Source organism: Etheostoma cragini, chromosome 22, assembly GCF_013103735.1.
Source record: "Etheostoma cragini isolate CJK2018 chromosome 22, CSU_Ecrag_1.0, whole genome shotgun sequence".
Classification (NCBI taxonomy): Eukaryota; Metazoa; Chordata; class Actinopteri; order Perciformes; family Percidae; genus Etheostoma; species Etheostoma cragini.
Genome location: NC_048428.1, coordinates 19,450,692 through 19,471,861, shown reverse-complemented (window position 1 = coordinate 19,471,861; position 21,170 = coordinate 19,450,692). Strand labels below are relative to the sequence as shown.

General features: G+C 41.8%; 1 protein-coding gene and 1 pseudogene across 1 annotated transcript; both read left to right on the top strand.

Annotated features, from left to right (window-relative positions):
- Positions 1-4,472: 4,472 nt before the first annotated feature.
- LOC117938274 (serine/threonine-protein kinase H1-like) lies at positions 4,473-14,083 on the top strand. The gene is made up of 3 exons (XM_034862797.1): positions 4,473-4,741; positions 5,525-6,236; positions 13,718-14,083. Exons 1-3 carry the CDS (start codon positions 4,473-4,475, stop codon positions 14,081-14,083), a joined length of 1,347 nt encoding a protein of 448 aa, XP_034718688.1.
- Positions 14,084-19,493: 5,410 nt separating this feature from the next.
- Positions 19,494-21,170, top strand: part of LOC117938273 — an 8,011-nt pseudogene continuing 6,334 nt past the window's right edge.

Here is a 21,170-nt window from a genome sequence, read left to right as displayed (position 1 = left end):
AATCTCTGTCTCTGTCCATAACAATTTGACCTGTCTCTGAATACATGTGTATATATATATATATATATATATATATATATATATATATATATATATATATATATATATATATATACATAAATAAATAAATGTGTATATATATATATATATATACACACACACACACACACACACACATTATTTATTTTTTTAAGGTGATTTGAAATTGAGACCGGATTCTACCGATGCATTACGCCCTTCACAAGATGGAATATTATATGTGTGTTGAATATCTTGTTCCCAAACCTTGTACACTAATCTGCTGACATAGCCCTTTCCAACTAGATTTTGGAGCCAAAAGATTGTTATTGAAGTCACGTACGGATGTTGGTTTATAAGGCCTGGAAGGCCGAGGCATTTTCAATAATCTCCAGTTCATCCTCACAGAAATGGAAAAACAAAATTGCCAAGTATTTCTTTATGGACATGGCTTTGAGCACAGGGGCACTGTCTTGTTAAAACATAAAAGGGTCTATCTTAAACTGATGCCACAAAGTTAAAAGTACACTATTGTCAAAATATCATTGAATGCTGCTTCCCTTAAACTGAATAGAGCCCAAACCACATACTTTTGAGGGTTTAGAACATGTACTGAATATAAGTAAGCTAGGTAAGATAGGAAAATCTTCATGAAATATGCAACCCCCTGGATGTCCATCTTTTTTTTATACACTGTTTCCAATCATTCCTGCTAGTGCACACCACAAATAGGCTCCATGCCCACCCAAAGCTTACATTTTCAAAGTTCAAGTGTTCATTGAAACATTTTCTTTTTTCAAATCCAACTTTTTGTTTGCTTTTAACCTTGGAACAACAGCTCTTTCGCAGCCTTTCACTCGGTTGTGCTTGTGTGCCACCACAGTCCACAGCTTTTAGTTTGCTCTGCAGTCCACTCCTCTCACACAAAAGTATCACATCCTCCAACTACAATAACAACAGCAATGAACTGACTGGCAAGTGGCAGCTGCGCTCTGACCGCTCTTCTGGCCTAAACTAATTCACAGCCACCCATAATGGCTTTTGCTCTCAGGGCCCCACTGATACCAATACCACACACATGTTGCGGGTTCATTTATAACCAAGGACAGCCTTTTAGTAATCAGATAGTGGTTCGATAACGCTGAACTGCTGACTCCCTTGAGGAAGGCTTCTGAAGGGCGATTTACCACCTCAGTGCTGATGTGATGTCTATCCTCTGTTGGCCCTTTGTGTCTGTGTATGGAAGGGGCGTTGGGGTTTTATGTCACTCTTTCTCTCTCTCTCTCTCTGTCTCTCTCTCGCTCTCTTGTGTGTGTGAGTGTCTGTGTGTAAAGCCCTCTGAGAAGGGATAGACATTGTGTGACAGCAGAACAGAATGATAGGCCCTGCAACCCCTTTGGGCTCCTCTGAAAAACAACTGCTGCAGACAACAACTGATAATGCAGCCTGTTTCTCTGTCCAATGAAGACACAATTTACACCTTTGAAAAGACATAGCAACGTATAATAGCATCTATGACATTTTCATATAAACACATCTTAACTGCCAATGAATATATGACACAATAGACTTAAACCTCTACTCCTTTCATGAAAGCTTTTCCATTTGCTGCTTCTAAACACTCGGCGTCTGGTAGGCCTTCAGAGGGAATAATCGTCCTGGCACATAGGAGCAAATAGTGCATTTATATCATGCAGCAACAGAAGCAGAAGTACAATACAATGAAAGGAAGAGAAGAAGCTTGCATGTGCATCAGAGCTGCATCTACTGACAAAGTTAACCTTCAACAACAGGAAATTCAGAAAGAACTAAAAGTTTTGATTGACAAGTGTGATGCATGACCCCAACAGCAACAATGTTGCAAAAACCCAGTGTTGTAGTAGGCTACTCACCGGTCTCAAGAACACGTTTTCAAGGTCTCGGTCTGATCTCTGAATCACACTGAACACAATTATACTCTTGTCTTGGTCTCGGATAAAGAGGACTAAATTGTTTGCATATTGTCTGATTTACAGTATGTGTTAACATCATTACTTTAATTGGATGCAAAACGTCCTGCTTCAAATGCAGACAAAAAACTTGACTCATTTCTAGTTTGAAATGTGTTTCTGTAAACCCCCGTTCCCCGGTGCATAAAGAAAGGAAAGCGAAGTGTTAAGTGACGCTAGGTAAAATTATCAATCTGCCTCTGTACCAAAACTCTTCAGAAATCTCTTCACCTTTCATCCAGAGTGATTTAGCAAATATTAACTATACACATTAGCTAATTGTGGTAATACTGTGTCAGTTGTTTGGTCTGGTTTTGGTCTTGACTCGGTCTCACCCTTCCCTGTTCTTGGTCTTAACTAAGTCTCGCCCTGGCCTGGTCTTGGTTTTGACTCAGTGTCGCTCTCCCCCTGTCTTGGTCTTGACTTGGTCTCGCCCTGTGCTGGTCTTGGTTTTGGCTCGGTCTTGCTATGCCCTGGTCTTGGTTTTGACTCGGTCTCACCCCGCCCTGTTCTTGGTTTTGACTCGGTGTTGCTCTGCCCTGGTCTTGGTCTTGTTTCGGTCTCAACCCCTCAAAGTATTGGTCTTGTCTCAATCTTGAGACACTCTGGTCTTGGTAATGAATTACTGACAAGAATACCTTGTTTTGGAAGCATGCTCTGCAAATCTTCCCAAATACACAAACATGCTGCACAATTTATTCATAAACATGAACTCATTATACAAACCTCATTCAACCATATTATTTCTGGCCCGCGCAAGTGAAAAATAATAATTTAAACTCTGTGCACAGCACACTACTTGTAGGGAAAAAGGTGCTTCTTTCCTGTTTTTGATCCCTTGCTTCCTCTCTGTAGTCTCATATGAATAAATATGTGCATGTTTCCGTGGCGTCTTCAGTTTCTGCAAGGTTTAGCTCTTTTAAACAATGTACAGGCCATAGGCAGACAGGCGGAGGAGGCTGTGTGTTATTTATTTTGCTTCCCTGCTACATTCTCTGAAGATTATGGACACATGATGACAGAAGCAGAACATGATGCAGAAAATAGAAAAGTAGCTTAGTGCTAGTTGTAGGCTTGACAGGGACACTGTAGGACATACTGTACTCAAAAATACAAACTGTACACTGAACATGTATACCTTGTGTATTAGTGCCTGACACAATGAGACATAATCTGCAACTGGTAAGACATGCAGTAAGGATAAAAGGCAAACCCACCGATGTAAAATTCTATATTTAAAAAGGGAATGTATCTATGTGTTTGTTTTAATGAGTTGAAATGTGGTTGTAGGGATGAGTCCATCGTGTTAGCAATGTCAGTTAGACAGGATGTCAGATGTGGGTGCTTTGTTGCAGGATGACATGAAAAAAAACAGGAAAAACTGCAGTTCGTTCAGCGTTGCTCGAAGGAAATCCCAACACATTTAACTCTAGTTGATTTGACTTGAAGATAACATTATCCTAGTTATGGGCTGTTGTGTGTCAGTGATGGAAGAATACTAGTAGCAATGCACGCACAGTTTTCAAATAAATCTATCTGCCAAACTGTCAATCGTAAAGTTGCACTCTTCCACAAATTTTACACATGCAGATTATTTTATTCTTCATGGGCAGCTCAACTCAGCCAGGTTGGACAACGCCTTCCATGACTGTGGAGGGAGCATTCTTAAGTCGGTTTAAAAAAATTGAAAAGTAATAATAACCATGATGCCATTACGTTGCATTATGAGAATCAAGTATAGGATCAAGTATTTTTGGCGCTTACAATTTGAAGTAAGATAAACTGCAGTAATTCCCTTTGGAAGGGAGTGGACTATTAAAGTGGAAAATTAATATAAAGTAGCTTCAAATTGAAATCAAATAAAGTGGAAAATGGTGACTAGACTTGGACATTTTAAAGGGTCAGTGCACCCAAAGTGAAATAATATTTTAAGTGGCAAGAAAGACTGGACAGCAGAGCCTATAGGTAGATATCTTATTTGGGTTGTGTTTGATGTTAACAACATCTACTGTGGTCCAAAAAAAGAAACTGGAGTTGTTTCCCTTTTTTATTACATAGATAATAACATTGGAAATGTTAACAATATGTTAATTTTCAAACTTGAAATGTCCCTGCTTTTCATTTTAGAAATCTGGTCACTTTAAAGTAGATTTGACTTTGTTGGTGTTCTTCCCTCCACAGTTTCCTTCTCCACCCTTTGCTCAATGTGGTAACCTACCGTAAGAGGTGTGACAGTAGCTTCAAAACAATTCCTGTTTACCTGACACTTTCATCACATAAGTGATTGAGCAGGTGCGTTTACACACCTGCCAAGCTTCAAGCTGCTGGTGGAGCTTTCTCAAGCAACACCTGCATGAATGCTGCAAAGTAAGGCGTGTGTTCTAATTTCCAAGCTACGTTGAGTTTCAAGCAGATGTAGTATTATTTTTTACTCCCTCTGTGGCGATGGCTTGCTGCAGCTGAGTGATGGGCTGTGGGAACAGTAAGGTGCTGCCTGTGGCATCCAAGAAAGGCTATGTAAGTGTGGTGCAATCGCTTGTGGCTTTTAGGAAAGCACATGGTAATGACGATGATGATGAGCCAAAGAAGCATGCAGAGAGGCGAAGAGGTCCGTGGTTTTCCACCAGCGTTAAAAATCCTCAACCAGCATCAAACAGCCAGGTACCCAGAGATGGACGACACCAGGACAGAGTTGCAAAGTACAAGGACAAGTTTGATCCACGTGTGACAGCAAGGTAAGGGAATACATGGTAATCTACTTTTTGGCACCCCCATTTTTCAAGTAACCCTTGAAGCCAGTAATACTACTTCACATCTTATTGTTGTAGTTAAACTGTCTGTAAAATATGTTTTGTGCCAAAATCACTTTTGTTAAAATGTGACTTTAAATGGTAAACAAAACAAAAGAAAAAATCATTCATACATTTTAATCATACTTAACAAGTGGCCTGCTTTTGTGTTAATTTCAACTATCTCACATGAATTAATTCTGAATAAATGAGCAGCCCTGGAAACAAAGAAAAACTAACTCAACCACGTGACCTGACAGTTTTTGACATGTATTAAAAAATAGAACATTCGCAGCACGACACAAGGTAACTTATTCAGAGCATTCACACTGCTCTGTCACCAGCTTTCTCATTTGCCCTACCATTTAGCAAATACCAGTAGACACTTTTTTGAGAGTCCTAAGCTATTAATAACTGAAGACTGACTTCCTGTACTTGTCAAATGGGACAGTGGAAACAATTAAACCAAGGAAACTTATGTCTTTAAGGTCTCCGCCTATGTACTTCTGATGAGTCACAGATTATATATTGCTTTGTCAAGGATCTAAATCATTCTATATACATCTATGAATTGGCCTGGTTGACTAGCCGCAGTATGCTATACAACATGCAGATATCTTTCCATACATCACAGCTGCAGCTGCAGGGAGAGACATTGAGTGCTTTGCAACAGTGCATCATGAGATGGTTAAGCTGTAATTACTCATCTTTCCCTGCCTGCCCTGCCAGGTACGACATCAAGGCTCTCATCGGTCGAGGAAGCTTCAGCCGTGTTGTGCGCGTGGAGCACAGGGCGACTCGCCAGCCCTTTGCCATTAAAATGATGGAGGTAGAGGCCCCAGGGGGCCGTGAGGTGTGCGCCTCGGAGCTGGCGGTGCTTCAGCGGGTGAGCCACTCTAATGTGATTCAGCTGATCGAGGTGTTCCAGTTCCCCCAGCGGGTTTACATGGTGCTGGAGTTGGCAACAGGTGGCGAGCTGTTGGACCGTGTTGTCTGCAGGGGCCACTTCACAGAGAGGGACGCTACCCAGGCCCTCCGAATGGTACTGGCTGGGGTGGGATACCTGCACAACCTGGGTATCACCCACAGAGACTTGAAGCCTGAGAATCTCCTGTACTACCACCCCGGGGATGACTCCAGGCTGCTTGTGACTGACTTTGGGCTAGCCACTTTTGGCGGCACCGGGTCTGAGGTCTCAGGGTCTGACAGAATGGGAGATCGCAGAGCAAAAAAGACTTGGTCCCTCAAAACCACCTGTGGAACCCCTGAGTACATGGCCCCTGAGGTGTTGCTGAAGAAACCCTATTCCTGTGCAGTGGACATGTGGGCACTGGGGGTGATAGCCTACATTGTGCTGAGTGGATCCATGCCGTTTGAGGACGACAATCGCACGCGGCTCTACAGATCCATTGTGAGAGGGAAATACAGCTTCCATGTAGATGTGAGTTTACTGAGCATGTCATTAAACTTTGGGGTTTTGCTAAGTACAGTACTTACAGTATTTCTTCGTAGCAAATGGAAGTTCTGTTGGCATATTGGAGGATGCTGCACCCCCATAATATTATAACATTTCAAATTCCAAACTTGTCCCCTAAAAGTAGAATGGCAGAACTTAAGGGAGTGCAGGTTGTTCTGGTGGATGGGAGTGTAGCGCTGTATGGGCTGAAGCAGCCCCAGCCAGCGCTACAACTCAATGGACAGACAGAACCAATGAACCATAGTATTTTAGGGTGCAAACCTTAGATTTATATACAAAAGCAACACAAAGTCATGCTTTACTTCTTACACAAACTACATACATTTTCTTTGAGACAACTTTTCATTTTATTTTATTGGTTGTTTTTTTTCTGATTTGATCATATTGCATATAGCAAGAGAGGCTTTCAGTCTGTTGAAATGCATTTTTGAGTCCTTAAACTTCCTTAAAAAACTGTAAAAGCTACTACATACTGTCAAGTAGTTTTTTTTCAGAGAGGTTCTCTCATAGAAAAGGAGGAATTTGTTGTTGTCATAATGCTTACAGAATCCTTCACATAATGTAGACTTGACCTCTGTTTCTGGTGATGCAGTTTTGACGGTCCCAAGGCCGTGCTGTCATGCATTCCAAATTAGTAAATATTAGCAGTAAAAACTTTTGGGAACTCTTTACTTGAAGATATCTACATAAGAGTGCTATGCTAGAACATTAATCCTAACTTGTCAGGACAAAACTGAATGACACTTACTAAAAGAAGAGTTATGTCATTAACGTTTATGACTTGTTGAACATGTTTATGGCACGTTAATTAGATTGTCATATCACTCTTATGTAGATACCTTCAAGTAAAGTGTAACTAAAAATTTACATTTTAAAGTTTTTTTGTTTTATGGATGCAAACCACGCTAAACACAGTTTAACTAGAAAAGCTGTAGTTTTTTGGCCAGTTGTAATTATTTTGCCATCTGATGTTGAATCTGCATCCAGTTTATCTCTGCCTTAAGTAAATCATCCATCTGCCATTTCCATTTTCCCACAACACAATCTGGTTTGTTGTTTATTAAAATGATCATACCGTAGCAACACATCCGTTCACATATGGCTGTTACAAATACTCGCTGCACAAGAATAATTCACACTTTAATCATTATGCTTTTAGAACTGCCAGACATAGCTACATTATTTCATGTTTGCCTGGTATGAGAAGAATATTTTTAATTCAGCATGTGGAGGCCGTTTTCATCCCTTCCTCTGCAACCTTGTACAGCACAAGAATGGATCTGTGAAAGTTTGTTGTGGTGTCTCAAGCTTCGGCTTGGTTTTGCTCTTTGAGGATGCTTCGAAACGGGGAAAAGGCAGCCCTGCATGTTTTTTCCCCGCTTTTCCTCTGTCATACAAATGCCTGAAATGGGTATTTTTAACAGCCTTTTCTGTTGAGCTCAGTGGTGAGTTTGAGCTTGTTCTTTCACGCTGATTACACCCAAGGCTGGATTATTCACTAGGAATTAAGCCTGGCCCGATTCTCAGGGATGCAGTCTGACATTTTAGTCTGGCATACAACAGGCTCCCTTACATAGGCCCTGGACTATTATCCCTGTGTATACCGCTGCACTGACCACCAATTGAACAATGGAGCAAAATCCAACTAAAGTTTATGCAAGGGCTTATTTCACGTTTTTCATGGTGGCTATCCACACAGCTCATATGTAGGACACACTAGTGGAGAAACCCCCTTAGGAATAAAGCTTAAGACCAAATGTTATAGGACCTCAGGTATAGCATCTTACATCCCACTGAGACGCAGTAAAGACATCAACGTATAAATTTATATGATGACAATATGAAGACATCATACACGGCTGAGTATCGGTTCATGGCTTGTTGGAACAGCCATCAATCATATTTCCATGTTGACAAGACATTTATTCCCTGTCATGTGCAAGTATCCTTCCTCTCTGATAGACATTACAGTTACACACATAAACATAAACAGTAGGGTTACACTAGACACTAGACACACTAGACCCACGGATTTGTCGCTCTATCTTTGTGGGGACTCGTCATCGGCATAATGCATTTCCTAGTCTGTTACCCTAACCTTAACCATCACAAAAAAATGCCTAACCTTAACCCTTACCCTCACCCTAACCCTAACCTAATTCTAACTCTAATCCTAAAACCAAGTATTAACCCTCAAACAGCCTTTTACAGTTGGGGGGCCAGCATTTTGGCCCCGCAAAGCAGTTTGGAGCCCACAAGTATACTGAACTCCCAGTTTTTGAACCTCACGAATATAGTTAAACAAGACCACACACACACACACACACACACACACACACACACACACAGACAACAGTGCTGTTATGTGGGATGAGGAACAAGATTCCCCAAAATGTGGACCTCTGCCATCACAAGGGTTCTTAATTTTGTTCAGAAGGGTGCTTATCATTGGGACAAGAACAGTTTCAACACCCTGAGCAATTCCCATCACATATTAAACTTGACTTGAAGAGTTTCATTTGAAATGAGCTGTCCGCCAATGGAACACAGTGACACAGGCCTGTAATAGTCTTGTTGACTTAAGACTTGCAGTTGCATCAGATGTCAATGCCATGGGGCTTTTTCCGACATTTTAGCTTGTAACATAACCAATGGCTCTGCTTTACTTAAGTCTCCCAGTAAGTGACCAAGGTAGCAGCTAAATGGAATTCAAACATTATTCATTTGATTACGTACACCAGTGCTTTTCCAATTGTGACATGTCAAAATGGCGTCCTTGAAAAAGGTCCACAGACCAGATTAAAGCTGATCCCAAGATCACATGAGAAATGGAAGTCAGAGTAAAAAGAGAGCCATTAAAATTAAACAGGTGCCTGGGTGGTTAACCTGGTAGTGCGCACAACCTTTTAGCCCTAAGATAACAGTGCACAACAAGGAGCTATACATGATAGCAGTTTTAGTAAAAGAAACAGTAAAAAGGGAAACTATCCGGTATATCAACATGCATATTAAAACCCAAATACTCCTAATGCATTGTGAAATACCTTAACAATTCTACAATTTAATTAAGTCACCTATCAATCTATAAGTATGTCTAGTGGTTGACATAAGTGAGTTTTTATTTAAATATCTCCATCTAACCAGGTCAAAAAATTGCTGTATAACCATTATGTAAGACTCTTTAGGTCAATAGGTTGTACGGATATTTAATACATTTGTAATTCATCAGTATCTGACTGCGGAATATTGTCAGTGTTATGTAAAAGGATCAATTTCATGTATAATTTTTCCAGATGAAGTTATCTTTCCTGCTATGCAAGTTAATACTCAAGGGCTGCAACTGCCACAAAATCTTCCAAAAGTATCTGTAACCTTGTATGTTTAGTGAAGCAGAAAAGAGAGAAGCAGTAATTATGTGGAGGTATGATGTCCTTAAGAAATGCAAACAACCCAAAGCACGTGCCCACAAACCAGGTCCCTCTGTCTCCCCAGCCTCCCCCAGCCCTTCCCCACTGCACTAACAACACACAAATACACAACGTGCATACGTTCCCCCCAAAGGTGCACCAGCCCCTGGCCTGAAGACCTGTAGCGCAGACTCACCATGATGTGTGCTCAACAGCGGGAGGGTGGGGTAGTCAGGCAGTCGGGGATAGATGGCAGGGTGGAGGAGAAAAGAGAAAGGAGAGGACAGAGGACGATCAGGGCAGAGGAAGAGCGGGTGTAGCCTCTTTACACCTCATCATTCAATCCGCTCGCCGCAGGCAGGACGGAGTGTTTCCCTCGCACAGAATCAGGCCATCTCATCTCATGTGTGTAAGTGGATTTCTGTGTGTGTGTGTGTGTGTGTGTAGCCACATGCATGCGTGCTCATGTCACGGCAGCCATTAGTATGTAAAGAGCAAATGGGGGATTTGGTTCAGGCCAAACAGAAGCCTGGTAACCTCTTCTGCATTCTGCTGCTGTGTTATTGAAGACTTCCCTGGTCCAACCCAAACAAGTCCATGTTTCAGCAGCAGGGCAACCGGGGTAACGGTTAGCGCAGTCTGCCCCCTAGTGAGCACCATGTGAACAAATCCAGCCAATACTTGGCCACAGTGTATTACACATGACAGCCCAATCTCTCTTACATCCTGCTATTGATATTTTGATTTTGATTTAACTGCGACTTTCAAAGGAATTAGCAACAGGCCACCTTTCTTCATTTGGACTCATTAGGATGAGACATGTTTAAACTTGGCTTTGTGTCTCAGGAAATATTGCCAGGTGACTCAGACCAGAGTAAATTGTGAGGGGGAGACTCTCTTGTGGAGTAGTTCATTACTCAAAAGTGTATTATCCTCATGATCACATTAGCGTAATACAACCTTCTAGCGTTTTCTTCATTTGTTGCAATTACGGCTTTGTCAGGTAAAGATGTAGCTTGCTGCAAACTCAGTCTGCTTCACATTCTGTCTAACAAGATGTTGCCAAGCCCTGTAGGTTTCTCCACTGCTTATGCCCCTCTCTCCCTCAGCTAGCTCTCTGCTCAGCAGTCATGTATAACACCGGCTCTGAACACAATAAAGCCTTTGTGTGTTTTGACGTGAAAAATGTCTGAATTAAGGGAGAGAGATCAACTTCCTGCAGGTGGCTTTGTTCCAGGAAAACAACACATCTTTTCTACTTTTTAAAGGTTCAAAATGTAATTTATTTACTGTAATAAATCCCCGAATGACCCCAATGCATCATCAGATGTTAAGGAAACATGCTAAGTCAAAAGACTAATGTTTCTGGCAACAATGCTAATAACAGTATTTTCTCCTTTTGTAATTTCCATTCTGTGACGAACTTTCTGTTTGTCTTTGAGCCTATGTGTTGTTATCAACTGTCCAGTTGGTCAGCCAGGCCAGGGTTGCCAGATATATATACCTGTAAAAACGTAAACCCAAAGTGCTACAGTTGTAACACTAGCTAGTACAGCAATGAAAGCAGCAAACGGGATTGAACGGGATCAACGGAGATAGATTCTGCCTGACCTATAAAAAAAAAATGTTGCGTGACCAGAGAGGTAACAAACCCCGGGTTAATATTGGAGATGTATCTGAAAGATCGAGACAGTTCAAAGCCCAATAGTACGCCGAGTTGGGCAAGTTCCTCCTGAACATGTAAGCATAAGCTTCAGGTTAAATTAGTACGGATACTAGGGACGGGCCTGTTATGTCATTTTAACATTTGCATACTCACATATAATTCTATAGCTACAGTACCTGAGTTGTTCACTTACTCGCAAAAACAAATGAGACACAGCCAGTAAAGTGATCCCGACTAGTCCTGGCTAATGCCGCCATGCTAACCCTGCTAACTGCTAACGTTACCGGAGGACCAGGCCGGTGGACCAAAGCTCTTTACAAGGTGTAGCCTTTTCAGCGGCCATAGCTGACAAGTGTGAGTTATTTTAAGCCAAGAGGGGGGGCTGTAAATTAGGAAGAGAGGACCGTGAGTTAGCAGTGTGATTAGCAATTGTTGCCGTAATTCTAAGCGAGGTTGTGGAACTGTTAGCGGTTCCTACTGTAATTCTAAGCCAAAAACGTGTGTCAGTTGGGAACAGAGCTCCGTGTGAGCATGGGCTTTTATGACAACATAGCCAGCAACGATAGCTACTCTACTGTGATCTGAAGTAATGTCTGGCTATGTGAGACACGCGTCTAGCAACATTGTTGGTTCGGGGGAGACGACTCTCTCCAGTATTTTGAATTTGTATTGCAGTCACTACTTTAAACACTAGCTGTCAGTAGTACATATTACACCTTTAAGGTGAAGCACGTTGATAGCTGGAGGGAGGCAGACCTTCGCTGCCCGTTTTAAAGATTTTTTTTCTATATCATTCCCACATAGCAAAGGCATCACCCTCTCTTCTACGTAGCCGGCATGCACTTAACTGACGTTTTGCGATCATTTAAAAAACAAAAGGCACCTGCTAGCCCCGGATGCCATCAAATGTGTGTTTGATGGCGCAGTAATAAGGAGCTTCGCAGAATCACCAGCAGCACTGGATAAGGAGGATAGTCAGTCTTGTTAGTCGTGGGAGCTCAATCAAACACTCTCTCTCCTTCCTAGGGAAACCAAGTGTCACTCTGCCTGCCGCTCAGGTGTGAAATAACAACACAATGAGAAGAAAGTTTGAGTGAGAGGCATTTTTATGGTGGGCGGCTCAACACCATGCGCTGCGTGCTGTGCTCGCACACACACTCCTCTCCAGTCAGTGCACTGTGAGAATAAACGAGTCCCTGCTTCTTTGAATTCTTCTCACCGGCAACAGTCTCGCGATTGTCAATTTCATGCTTGATTAATTGTCATTACTTGGCAAGAGACAAAAAAAGGGGAGAGAAATGCATTTCGGGATTAAAACGGAGAGCGAGACCTCCCTAAAGAGTGAGATTTAGTCGGTGCGAGGTTGAGTGAAGAATGAGAGAATTTTGCACACATGGATCTTAGCTTTAATTCAACTCAGCCAGTCACAGTGGGAAATATTACAGCTTATTGGAGGGCGACTGGTAATAATTGTGCAAGTGAAAAACAAGTGATTAAGAAAGCAGTCTCTAAATGATCATTATCTGACTTCATTCAAACAACACATCACAACATCATTTTCTACAACATCATGTAGAAAAAGAGCGTTCATGCTTTTTGACACTGATAAAGGTTATTGTGCTGTGCCCCAATCTCCATAACCGGTGTTTATCTGCCATCTTGTTCATCTAATGCCACATCAATCTTATTCAATGTCTGTATCAGTGATATAGTGTTCAAAATAAGATGGAAGCACAAAGGTCATCAATTTCCTGAGGCAGGCCTCCACAATGTTGTCTCCATGACAAAAAAACATGAATAATTTAATGATTCTGAATTATGTTAATGACACTGATGCCGTCTCTCCTACTGGAAAGATGGCATGGCAGATTTTAAACCATTGATGAATGCCAGCTTGGGTCATGGCAAGAGGGATGATTTGCTATATGAATTAACGAAGCGCAGACGATCCCAGTGAGGCTCATCTGTGGTGCCTTTATTGAGAAGCTAATGCAGGCTTAGAATAAACATGTGCTCAAATCCCACACATACGGCAGGGCTGTCCTACGTCCCAAGCCTTCATATTCTTTCAGCCACAACTGCTGCTTCCCTTTACCCAGTGACATTTAGCTTTCCTTTGGGTTTAGTTCTGCTTGTTAGGCCTGCCGAGCACAGGGATCATAGTTTTATTTCTTTATTAGAACAAAATCTTTCATCCCGCTATAAAGAGGCTTTGAATCTGTGCCGGCGCCTCATCGAGACACCCACCCGGTGCTTTTTAGAGGGCTGTAGGTTCCAGAGTGTCTGAATAGGCTGATTTCCTCTGGGGTGGGTGAATGGTTTTATTTTCACATTGACAGCAATCACTCTGCACTGCTTCTTCTATCCCACAGCCTTGGCCCTCAGTGTCCAACCTGGCCAAGGACTTCATCCAGCGCCTGCTGCCGTCAGACCCGGCCACCCGCCTGACTGCCGACCAAGCCATTTGTCACCCCTGGGTGGTCACCATGGCAGCCAGCTCCTCCATGAGGAACCTTCATCGATCTATTTCTCAGAACCTCAGGCAGAGGGCCTCACGCAGCTCGTCCCGGTGCCCGAGCAGCACCGCAAGCTCAGGTGGTTTCCGGTCCGGGAAGGCTATTATCGCTGGAGGGAAACCAAGAGCGGCAGCAGGGCAGAGCATCTGGACTGACTCTGCCTCAGAGAACCGTACAACATCCAACCAGAGGCTTCCAGGAGCATTATCGCCATGCAAATAAAGCACCAGATTCATGCAAAGGCAAAAGGATGAAGCCAGCTGCCCCAGCTCAGTGTGTACTGAGGTCACAAACCTCAGAGCGGCAAACAGGGAGTTTCTGTGAGTGTCTGGGACAGGCGTTGTGACAAAATACAAAAGTGTCCTGCCTCATCTGGACTTTAGTCAGGCTTCTCTACTAGAATAATAACCCAGGTTTTCCCTGAAGTCGGGGCTGGGGTAAGCTTGTGTGATCAGTTTTGAGGTCCCCGGTTGTATTGAGACAGAGCAGTCCACCTCCACAAGGTCTCTAGCCCCTGGTTATTCAAACAGCTCAGACTAATGAGCCCAAGGTCTCATCTAGATCATTTTGAGTCACCACATTACCTGCCTGTGAGAAAAAAAAAAGAAATTCACCTTTTGAGAAATAAAAAGCTAATCCTATTAAGGGTGATGTAAAAGCAGAAGAAATCTTGGTTCTTCTGCTCTTATCTTAACTATTTTGCTTTATTTTTTTATTTTTAAATAGACTTTGAACTCCCCACTACCAAACAGCAGGATGATTTATCTTTTATTACTTCTTTTTTTTACATTTTGAGGCAGAATGCTGTATACTTTTCTTTTGATGTCACTCCTCCTACATAGCAGCAGCATCCACAGGCCTGTGTAACCACTGGGAGCACAATCCAGATATTTGAGTGACAGGCCTCTGTCAAGTTAAAATGAAGCGCTGGGTTTAAAAAACTCTTGACTCACCCAACCCACATTATGTAAGCTGTTTCCCCGAGTGAGAGGTTTTTAATTAAAATGGTAAAACTAGTATGCAACAGTGTAGTGCATAACACTGTGAGTAGGATGCAAAACATAATTACCAATTTAGTTTATTCAAGTTTAGCAACATTACGCATTTGTGAATTTATTTAGCTGTTTTAGGTTTTAATTATTTAGGATTAATGCTTTTGGTTGCATATAATAACTCATGTATTGGGCTCTACATACAAGGATAATCAATATCGGTTTACCAAACAGAATGGAACAGATGGAGCGGACAAAAAATGCACCCAAAAAAAAACTAAAGAAGGAAAAGTTGGCATTTTTAACATGTATTTCCTTCTGCCCTTTTGGACTAAATTAAATGCATTGATGTTTTATGCAATAACGTAGTAAGAGTAATAAGAGAAGATGTGAGGTGTACATTTTTTGAGTTTTTTTTTTTTGTGAGGTGAAACAAACTTGTGCTTTTTCATACTTAACCAACACAAGTCCAAGATGGAAATTCGGTTCTTCTTTTGTTGATTAGTGCTACTGAATAAATTTATCATAATTTTAGTGAATTAATATAGCATAAAAGTCCATACTTGAGCTTGGAAAGTATAGTTTGAAAAAAAAGCATAAAGACTTTCAACCTGCAACATGTGGTAAAAAGCTTTGGGAAAAAGCCAGTCATGCTTGACCTTTAAAACAGTACATTTAATCTAATTTAAAGGTCTAGTTTTTCCAGAGCTTTCAGTCACATTTTCTTTTGCTAGAGCTTCAGGAAAAAACTGCTCTGCAAAATTCATGCTAGACCTTGGAAACAAAACAACTTACTGCAGAGTTTCCTCACCCGCTAATGAAGACAGTGAGATGTGGTTAAAGGCCCCTGACAAAGGACCCAGGGGACCTTTTTTCTTTTCTTTGCTTTGGTTTTGTTATGTTTTTGTAAAACTGGTTAATTAGTGTTAGTTTGCTTCTGCAAACTGTGTTTGGGTACCACTCAGAACAAACTTACTCTCATTCTCACAGGTCCAGTGGCTTTATTTAGTGCCTTACGAACATGGATGATGTCATTTGGAAGAGGCTCATGCATTATTTCTCCAGCAAGTTTCATTGGAGAGTTGTTAATGTCTTTCAATGGCTGCCCATACTCAGTGACCGGAGATCAATGTCCCTTTGGGAAGAAGATGAGTACTGCTGGTGTGTTTTGGAAGGAATGTGTCAGCAAGTGGAAAGAGGGAGGGGGGGCACCGAACTGAAAGTAGGATGTTAGTGGGAAAAGAGGAAATCTTCTTAAATTGCTGGAGCAAACGGTGCGTGGTCTGCTTCCTTTGTGCTCTGATGAGAGCTCCAAATTCAGCTTTAAAAGAGAGTCACAGGAACTTTTTGTGGCTGTGGGAAAATTATATTTTCTACTAAATTGTTTGAACTGCGTTGTGCAATTGAATCCATATCTGGCATTATCAAATGATGTTTGACTGCATGGTCGAGGAAGAGGTGATTTTTTATGCATTTTTATTTTACAGTCTATCTGCAAACTCAATTCCACTCACAGACTGATAAAATAAATTTGAATTGAATTAAACCAAATAGAAGTCAGCAACAATGGAAAGTGGTCGTTTCTGATTTTTCTTCCCCTAACTGTTATCGTTCCGTTCTCAGTGCCAATATCTTTCAAAGGGGAATAACTAACCAACTGTCGCTTCCATGTATTGTCCATCTCATTTCTGCACACTGACTAAATCCCTTGTCTTGTGCAGTTACAGTGGGTTTAGACTGGGCAGTGAAACTGGCTTAATCTTAACAAAATTCAACGCATATTTACTTTAAGTCTTTAATAGAGTAACCAGATAATTCTGCCATTTTAGTCTGATGCTATGTGATCACTGGACAGTTTATGTCCACATAGCCCTGGGAACTGCCTCCTCTGTGGGATCCCACGACAATCTAGATGCGAATAAACCTGGTTTCATATTAATTGAATCATCTCTGCAGCTGAAAGTTTGAAGGGGCAGCTCCCCAAGCTCCTGCATTGGTATGATAGATTTTGAGGTGGAAAAATGCATCTCCAAACTAATTTAGCTTGTGTGCAGTCGGGTCAATATCTTTCTGTATAGGCTTTAGTCTCCTGAAGTGGTGAGCAACGCCGAACAATTATGGAAACCAGGCGCAGCAAAGATTATAGCAGATAGGCGTTTGCTCTCTAACACTAGCCTTGTGCTACATGAGGACAAGTATGACAGACAGTGTCTCTTGCTTTTCTTCAGCTTCTCTCAGCATAAAACCAAGGACTTATTTGCCTTATCTTTCGCCTCACTTGAAGAGATTATTTGCTACTCAGGACCCTGAAATATAAGCTGGCATATCCACTTGTGGCTGCTTTGGGGGAAAAAAGGGGGATAACAGAGGGAGGGAGTGGTGGTGGAGTCCCCGGGCCCATGTCCTGAACAGGGTGTATAGATGAACCATCTGGTCCCTCCCCCAAAGGGAGAACGCTCCCTCTTCCTTTTTTGTTTTTCTCCGAACTGTTAAATCCTTCCAGGTAAGTGCCCCGTGTTTCTATTGTATTAACCAAACCCCCAGTAGATCAAATATTGGGGTCTTTTGTGTGCTGCTTGGTGTACGGATTATTTTCCTTAAACAGCAATTACAACTGCACTCCACCTTAATGATTTGAGAGAAGAATGGGTCACATTCAAAGTCAGTAAATTGCTTTCCTTCTTCTTCTCTTTTCCAGATGAGCCTGCTATTTGCCGCTGTCCTGTTATTGTCCTGCTGTTGCATATACAACGCCACAGGAACACAAGGTGGGTCAATACTTTTCTCATTGAGGATGCAATAAAAGTAAACTGTCTCATTATTCTTCCCACTCAGAAATTCTCATTTAGATTGTAGCCTGGATCCCTCCAGTTGTTTGCCACTTAAAATTTGCACTTGTCATCTCCTCGGGGCCGAGTGCCTCTGTTTTCTAAGTGCAGATTCAGACGTGATGAGAGCCAGGGCTAGCATTCACTTCTGTGAGGCATTTCAGCAGAGTGGTTTATTCAAAGGATGGGTTAAAGGAATAGTTTGCCTTTTTTTGGGAAATGTGCGTATTTGCTTTGCTTCCTTTCATGTTTATCCAATAAATATGAAGCTGCAGCCAGTAGTTGGTTATCTTGGCTTAGTTAAGTATGACTGGCTACAGGGGGATACTGCTAGCCTGGCTCTGTCCAAATGTAACAAGGTGTCTACCAGCACCTCTAAAGCTCACTAACATGCATATCTTGTTTGTTTAATCTGTAAAAAAAAAATCTGGTTAACTGACAGATCTTTTTCTTGCCAGAGAGCATGGATGTATCATAAGGACTGAATAGCAATCACGGCATTCCCCTGTTCATGAGAGTTGCTCAGTGGCACATAAAGCTAGCCTGAAGAAAAAGAATTGAGCGGAAGTACATAGGAGGGCTAACATGAAGCTATCGTGGAATCAAAACTGCGTGTAAATACACCCAGATGATTGGCACTGCTTCTACATTGTACGTCCCATAGAGCAGGCGCGCTAGAGACCTCCACCGGCCAAGCCAGCTGCTTCCAAGTTAACGTTCCACTATCTTGAATGGGGATAAAATGATTTACTCATGTGGCTCTTCTAGACTTTATTTAATGTTATTGGACATAATGGATCAAACTTTAATCGTGAAACGACTCATTTACGCTCCAAAAATTGTGATTTGCGGACATCTCTTTTGCCCGTGTAAGTCTATTTTTGGGGCCAGAAAGCAACAAGTGACGGCATACTGTTAGGCGCACTTCCTGGGGGCCTGCCAGGTATTCCATTTGCATTTCCTATGATGGCGAAGATATAACCTTCCCTACGTGGCGTCTAATTTGGCTAGACTGGTTGCCTTCGTAGGGTGGATTGGTTAGGTTTAGACATGACGAGTGTGATTGATTAGGGTAAGGGTTACAAAACAAAGGTCAGAAGCAGAGTAAGGCAAGCCATGCCTTTGCTGTCCTATTCTTTGCCAGGAAGAAATAACTTCCTGAAGTCTCCACTGGTTGCTTGGCAATCCAAGGGTGAAGACAAGACTCTTGGAAGTCACTGCTCCTGGCCCAGACAAAGTCTGGCACATAATGTATTCTGGTGGCCACGCCTACCCACGTATCACAAGTCTGAGTAAAATTAGGAATTTCCATTAGATTGTGATGATTCTAAATCACTGTGTGATGGACTGGAAGAATCTCCAGAGGTCGTACGTCCTTAAAATCTGTGTCCACTGCATGTAAGTTAGGGGGTATAAATGTGTGTGGATGTCCAATGTGGCCTCCAGTCAGAAGTAGAATTCACATCACAAGCTGCCTTCAAATGGAATTTTTGAGGATGTATTTCTGGTATGGAAATACAAGTACAAGAAACACGTGGTTTTCAAGTGGTAAATTGAGAGGAGAGCAAAAATGGACATTGATGACTAATAGGTTTTTTTTTGGGGGGGGGGGGGGGGTTGCATTTCAATAAACAAAACACGAGCAAAAAGGAAAGGAGAGTAAAAAAATGATCCAAACTAAATTAACTTCCCTTTGCACCCAAGGCGAACCCTTACATACCAAAATAAAAATTCAGCAGCACAAATATGATGTGGTACGTTTACGCTGGGAGGAAAGTTTCCAAAGTGCTTTCCAGACCATTCAGATCACGAATGCTAAAGTCAGGGGGTCAGGGCGCTGTGGAGAGCGTCTGGCAGCAGGGGCCACACCGTGCTCGGTGTGCTGAGCAGGGAACACTCTTCTTCTTCAAAGAGATCACCGTTAACACAACCCTTTGTACTGTTTGGGACGATGAAGAAGCTCCTTTGTCAGAATGATTCTTTGGGGGACAAACAACAAATCTTTTTGAATTATTTATTTCTTCAAAGGCCCAAACTGCAATTTACTTAACCATATCAATGATATTATTGTTACATTACAGTGTGTATTTTGAATTTGGAAAGTTAGTTTTTGTTTCGTATAATTAAACAAGTGGTTTTTCATAGGCTTTTTTCTACTATGACAAACTTAAACTTGTGATGAAAGTTGCAGTGTGTTAAGATTGAGAAAATCTAGTCGTCAAAGGTAGAAAAGCACATGTTACTGCTCTGCAATCGCACATTATCTTAAAGACCCTATGTTGAAATGAATTATATTATATTTGACACATCTTCAGTTGTTATTTACATGTTGTTCTGACCAGTCATATTAGCATAGTGAAAGATCTACGATGCAGAAACATGCACACAGGCTTCTATTCATTATCACTTTCACATCCTCCACATGGTAATATTTCTTTATACAATTTAGTGTTTGAACTATAGCTATGTAGCGCCATTTAGTCTAAGCTGTCATAGTATCATTTTTTCTTTGGGTTTCTGTGTTTGTATAAGGGGTGGAACAAAAACTAAACCTGTGTCAAGATTTTTTTTTAATTAGGCCAGCACCATGGACCATGTATAAAACCATGTATAAACCCTGTTTAAAAGGCCAGCACGTATGGGAGCGCTGTGACACAGGCACCGAGGCACTGCAGAGGAGGGGCTGTCCTGTTGATCGCCTGGAAGACCCCCGAGGTTTCACTGTCCTTGAAGACCAAAAGATCATCTTCCACCTCATTGAACAAAGCAAAGATGACAAATGGGTCAAGCAATTCCAGCCTCAGACTCTCCTGCTGCACTTCAGGCCAGTGATGGTATGAGATATTATTTATTTTCAATTTTATCAAGTAGATGTGTTCCATACTCAGTTGTCCTTCTCGTCAAGTTGACAGAGGTCTGTTGAAACTCAAGCACAAACGATTCACTTAGAAAAGTGATTGGAAAACAACGGTTAACTATAAAGAATATGGAGAACTTTCAGGAATGTCCATACATATCTGCTATGGTGATGCATGGAATATTTCAAAATTGTTTGATTTGGCATTTTTCCAGATCGATTTTTTTATTTTATTCAGACCTCTGTAACTGGATTGTATAACAAATGTTTCCAGATGGTGTGGCATCTGATTTCAACTGGGCGTCCATGCGGCGTAGCTCCTATGCCACCATTTTGATGCTACAAAGCACGCAGCCGCTGTTAGCATTCCATTGACTGCCATTCATTTTAGCATCACTTTGACAGCAAATAACTTTACATTGGAAGTGTTTAAAAACTTAAGTGGTCCGTTGTTCATTTCTAAAGAAACAATGTGAAAAAGACTCCATTACCTTGTATCTCACGTTATGATTTTGTAGCAGACGTTTTTGTAAAAATAGGCTAACGATATGAGCAGCGGCCGGGGTTCGAATCCAGCCTACGGCCCTTTGCTGGGTGTCGTCCCCCACCTCTCTCTCTCCCCCTTTCACCTG

Bases quoted from the DNA above. Each gene is read 5' to 3' on its own strand.
- LOC117938274 (XM_034862797.1), top strand. From the start codon at position 4,473: ATGGGCTGTGGGAACAGTAAGGTGCTGCCTGTGGCATCCAAGAAAGGC. The intron at 4,742-5,524 runs GTAAGGGAATAC...CTGCCCTGCCAG, and splicing joins GATCCACGTGTGACAGCAAG to GTACGACATCAAGGCTCTCA. The intron at 6,237-13,717 runs GTGAGTTTACTG...TCTATCCCACAG, and splicing joins AATACAGCTTCCATGTAGAT to CCTTGGCCCTCAGTGTCCAA.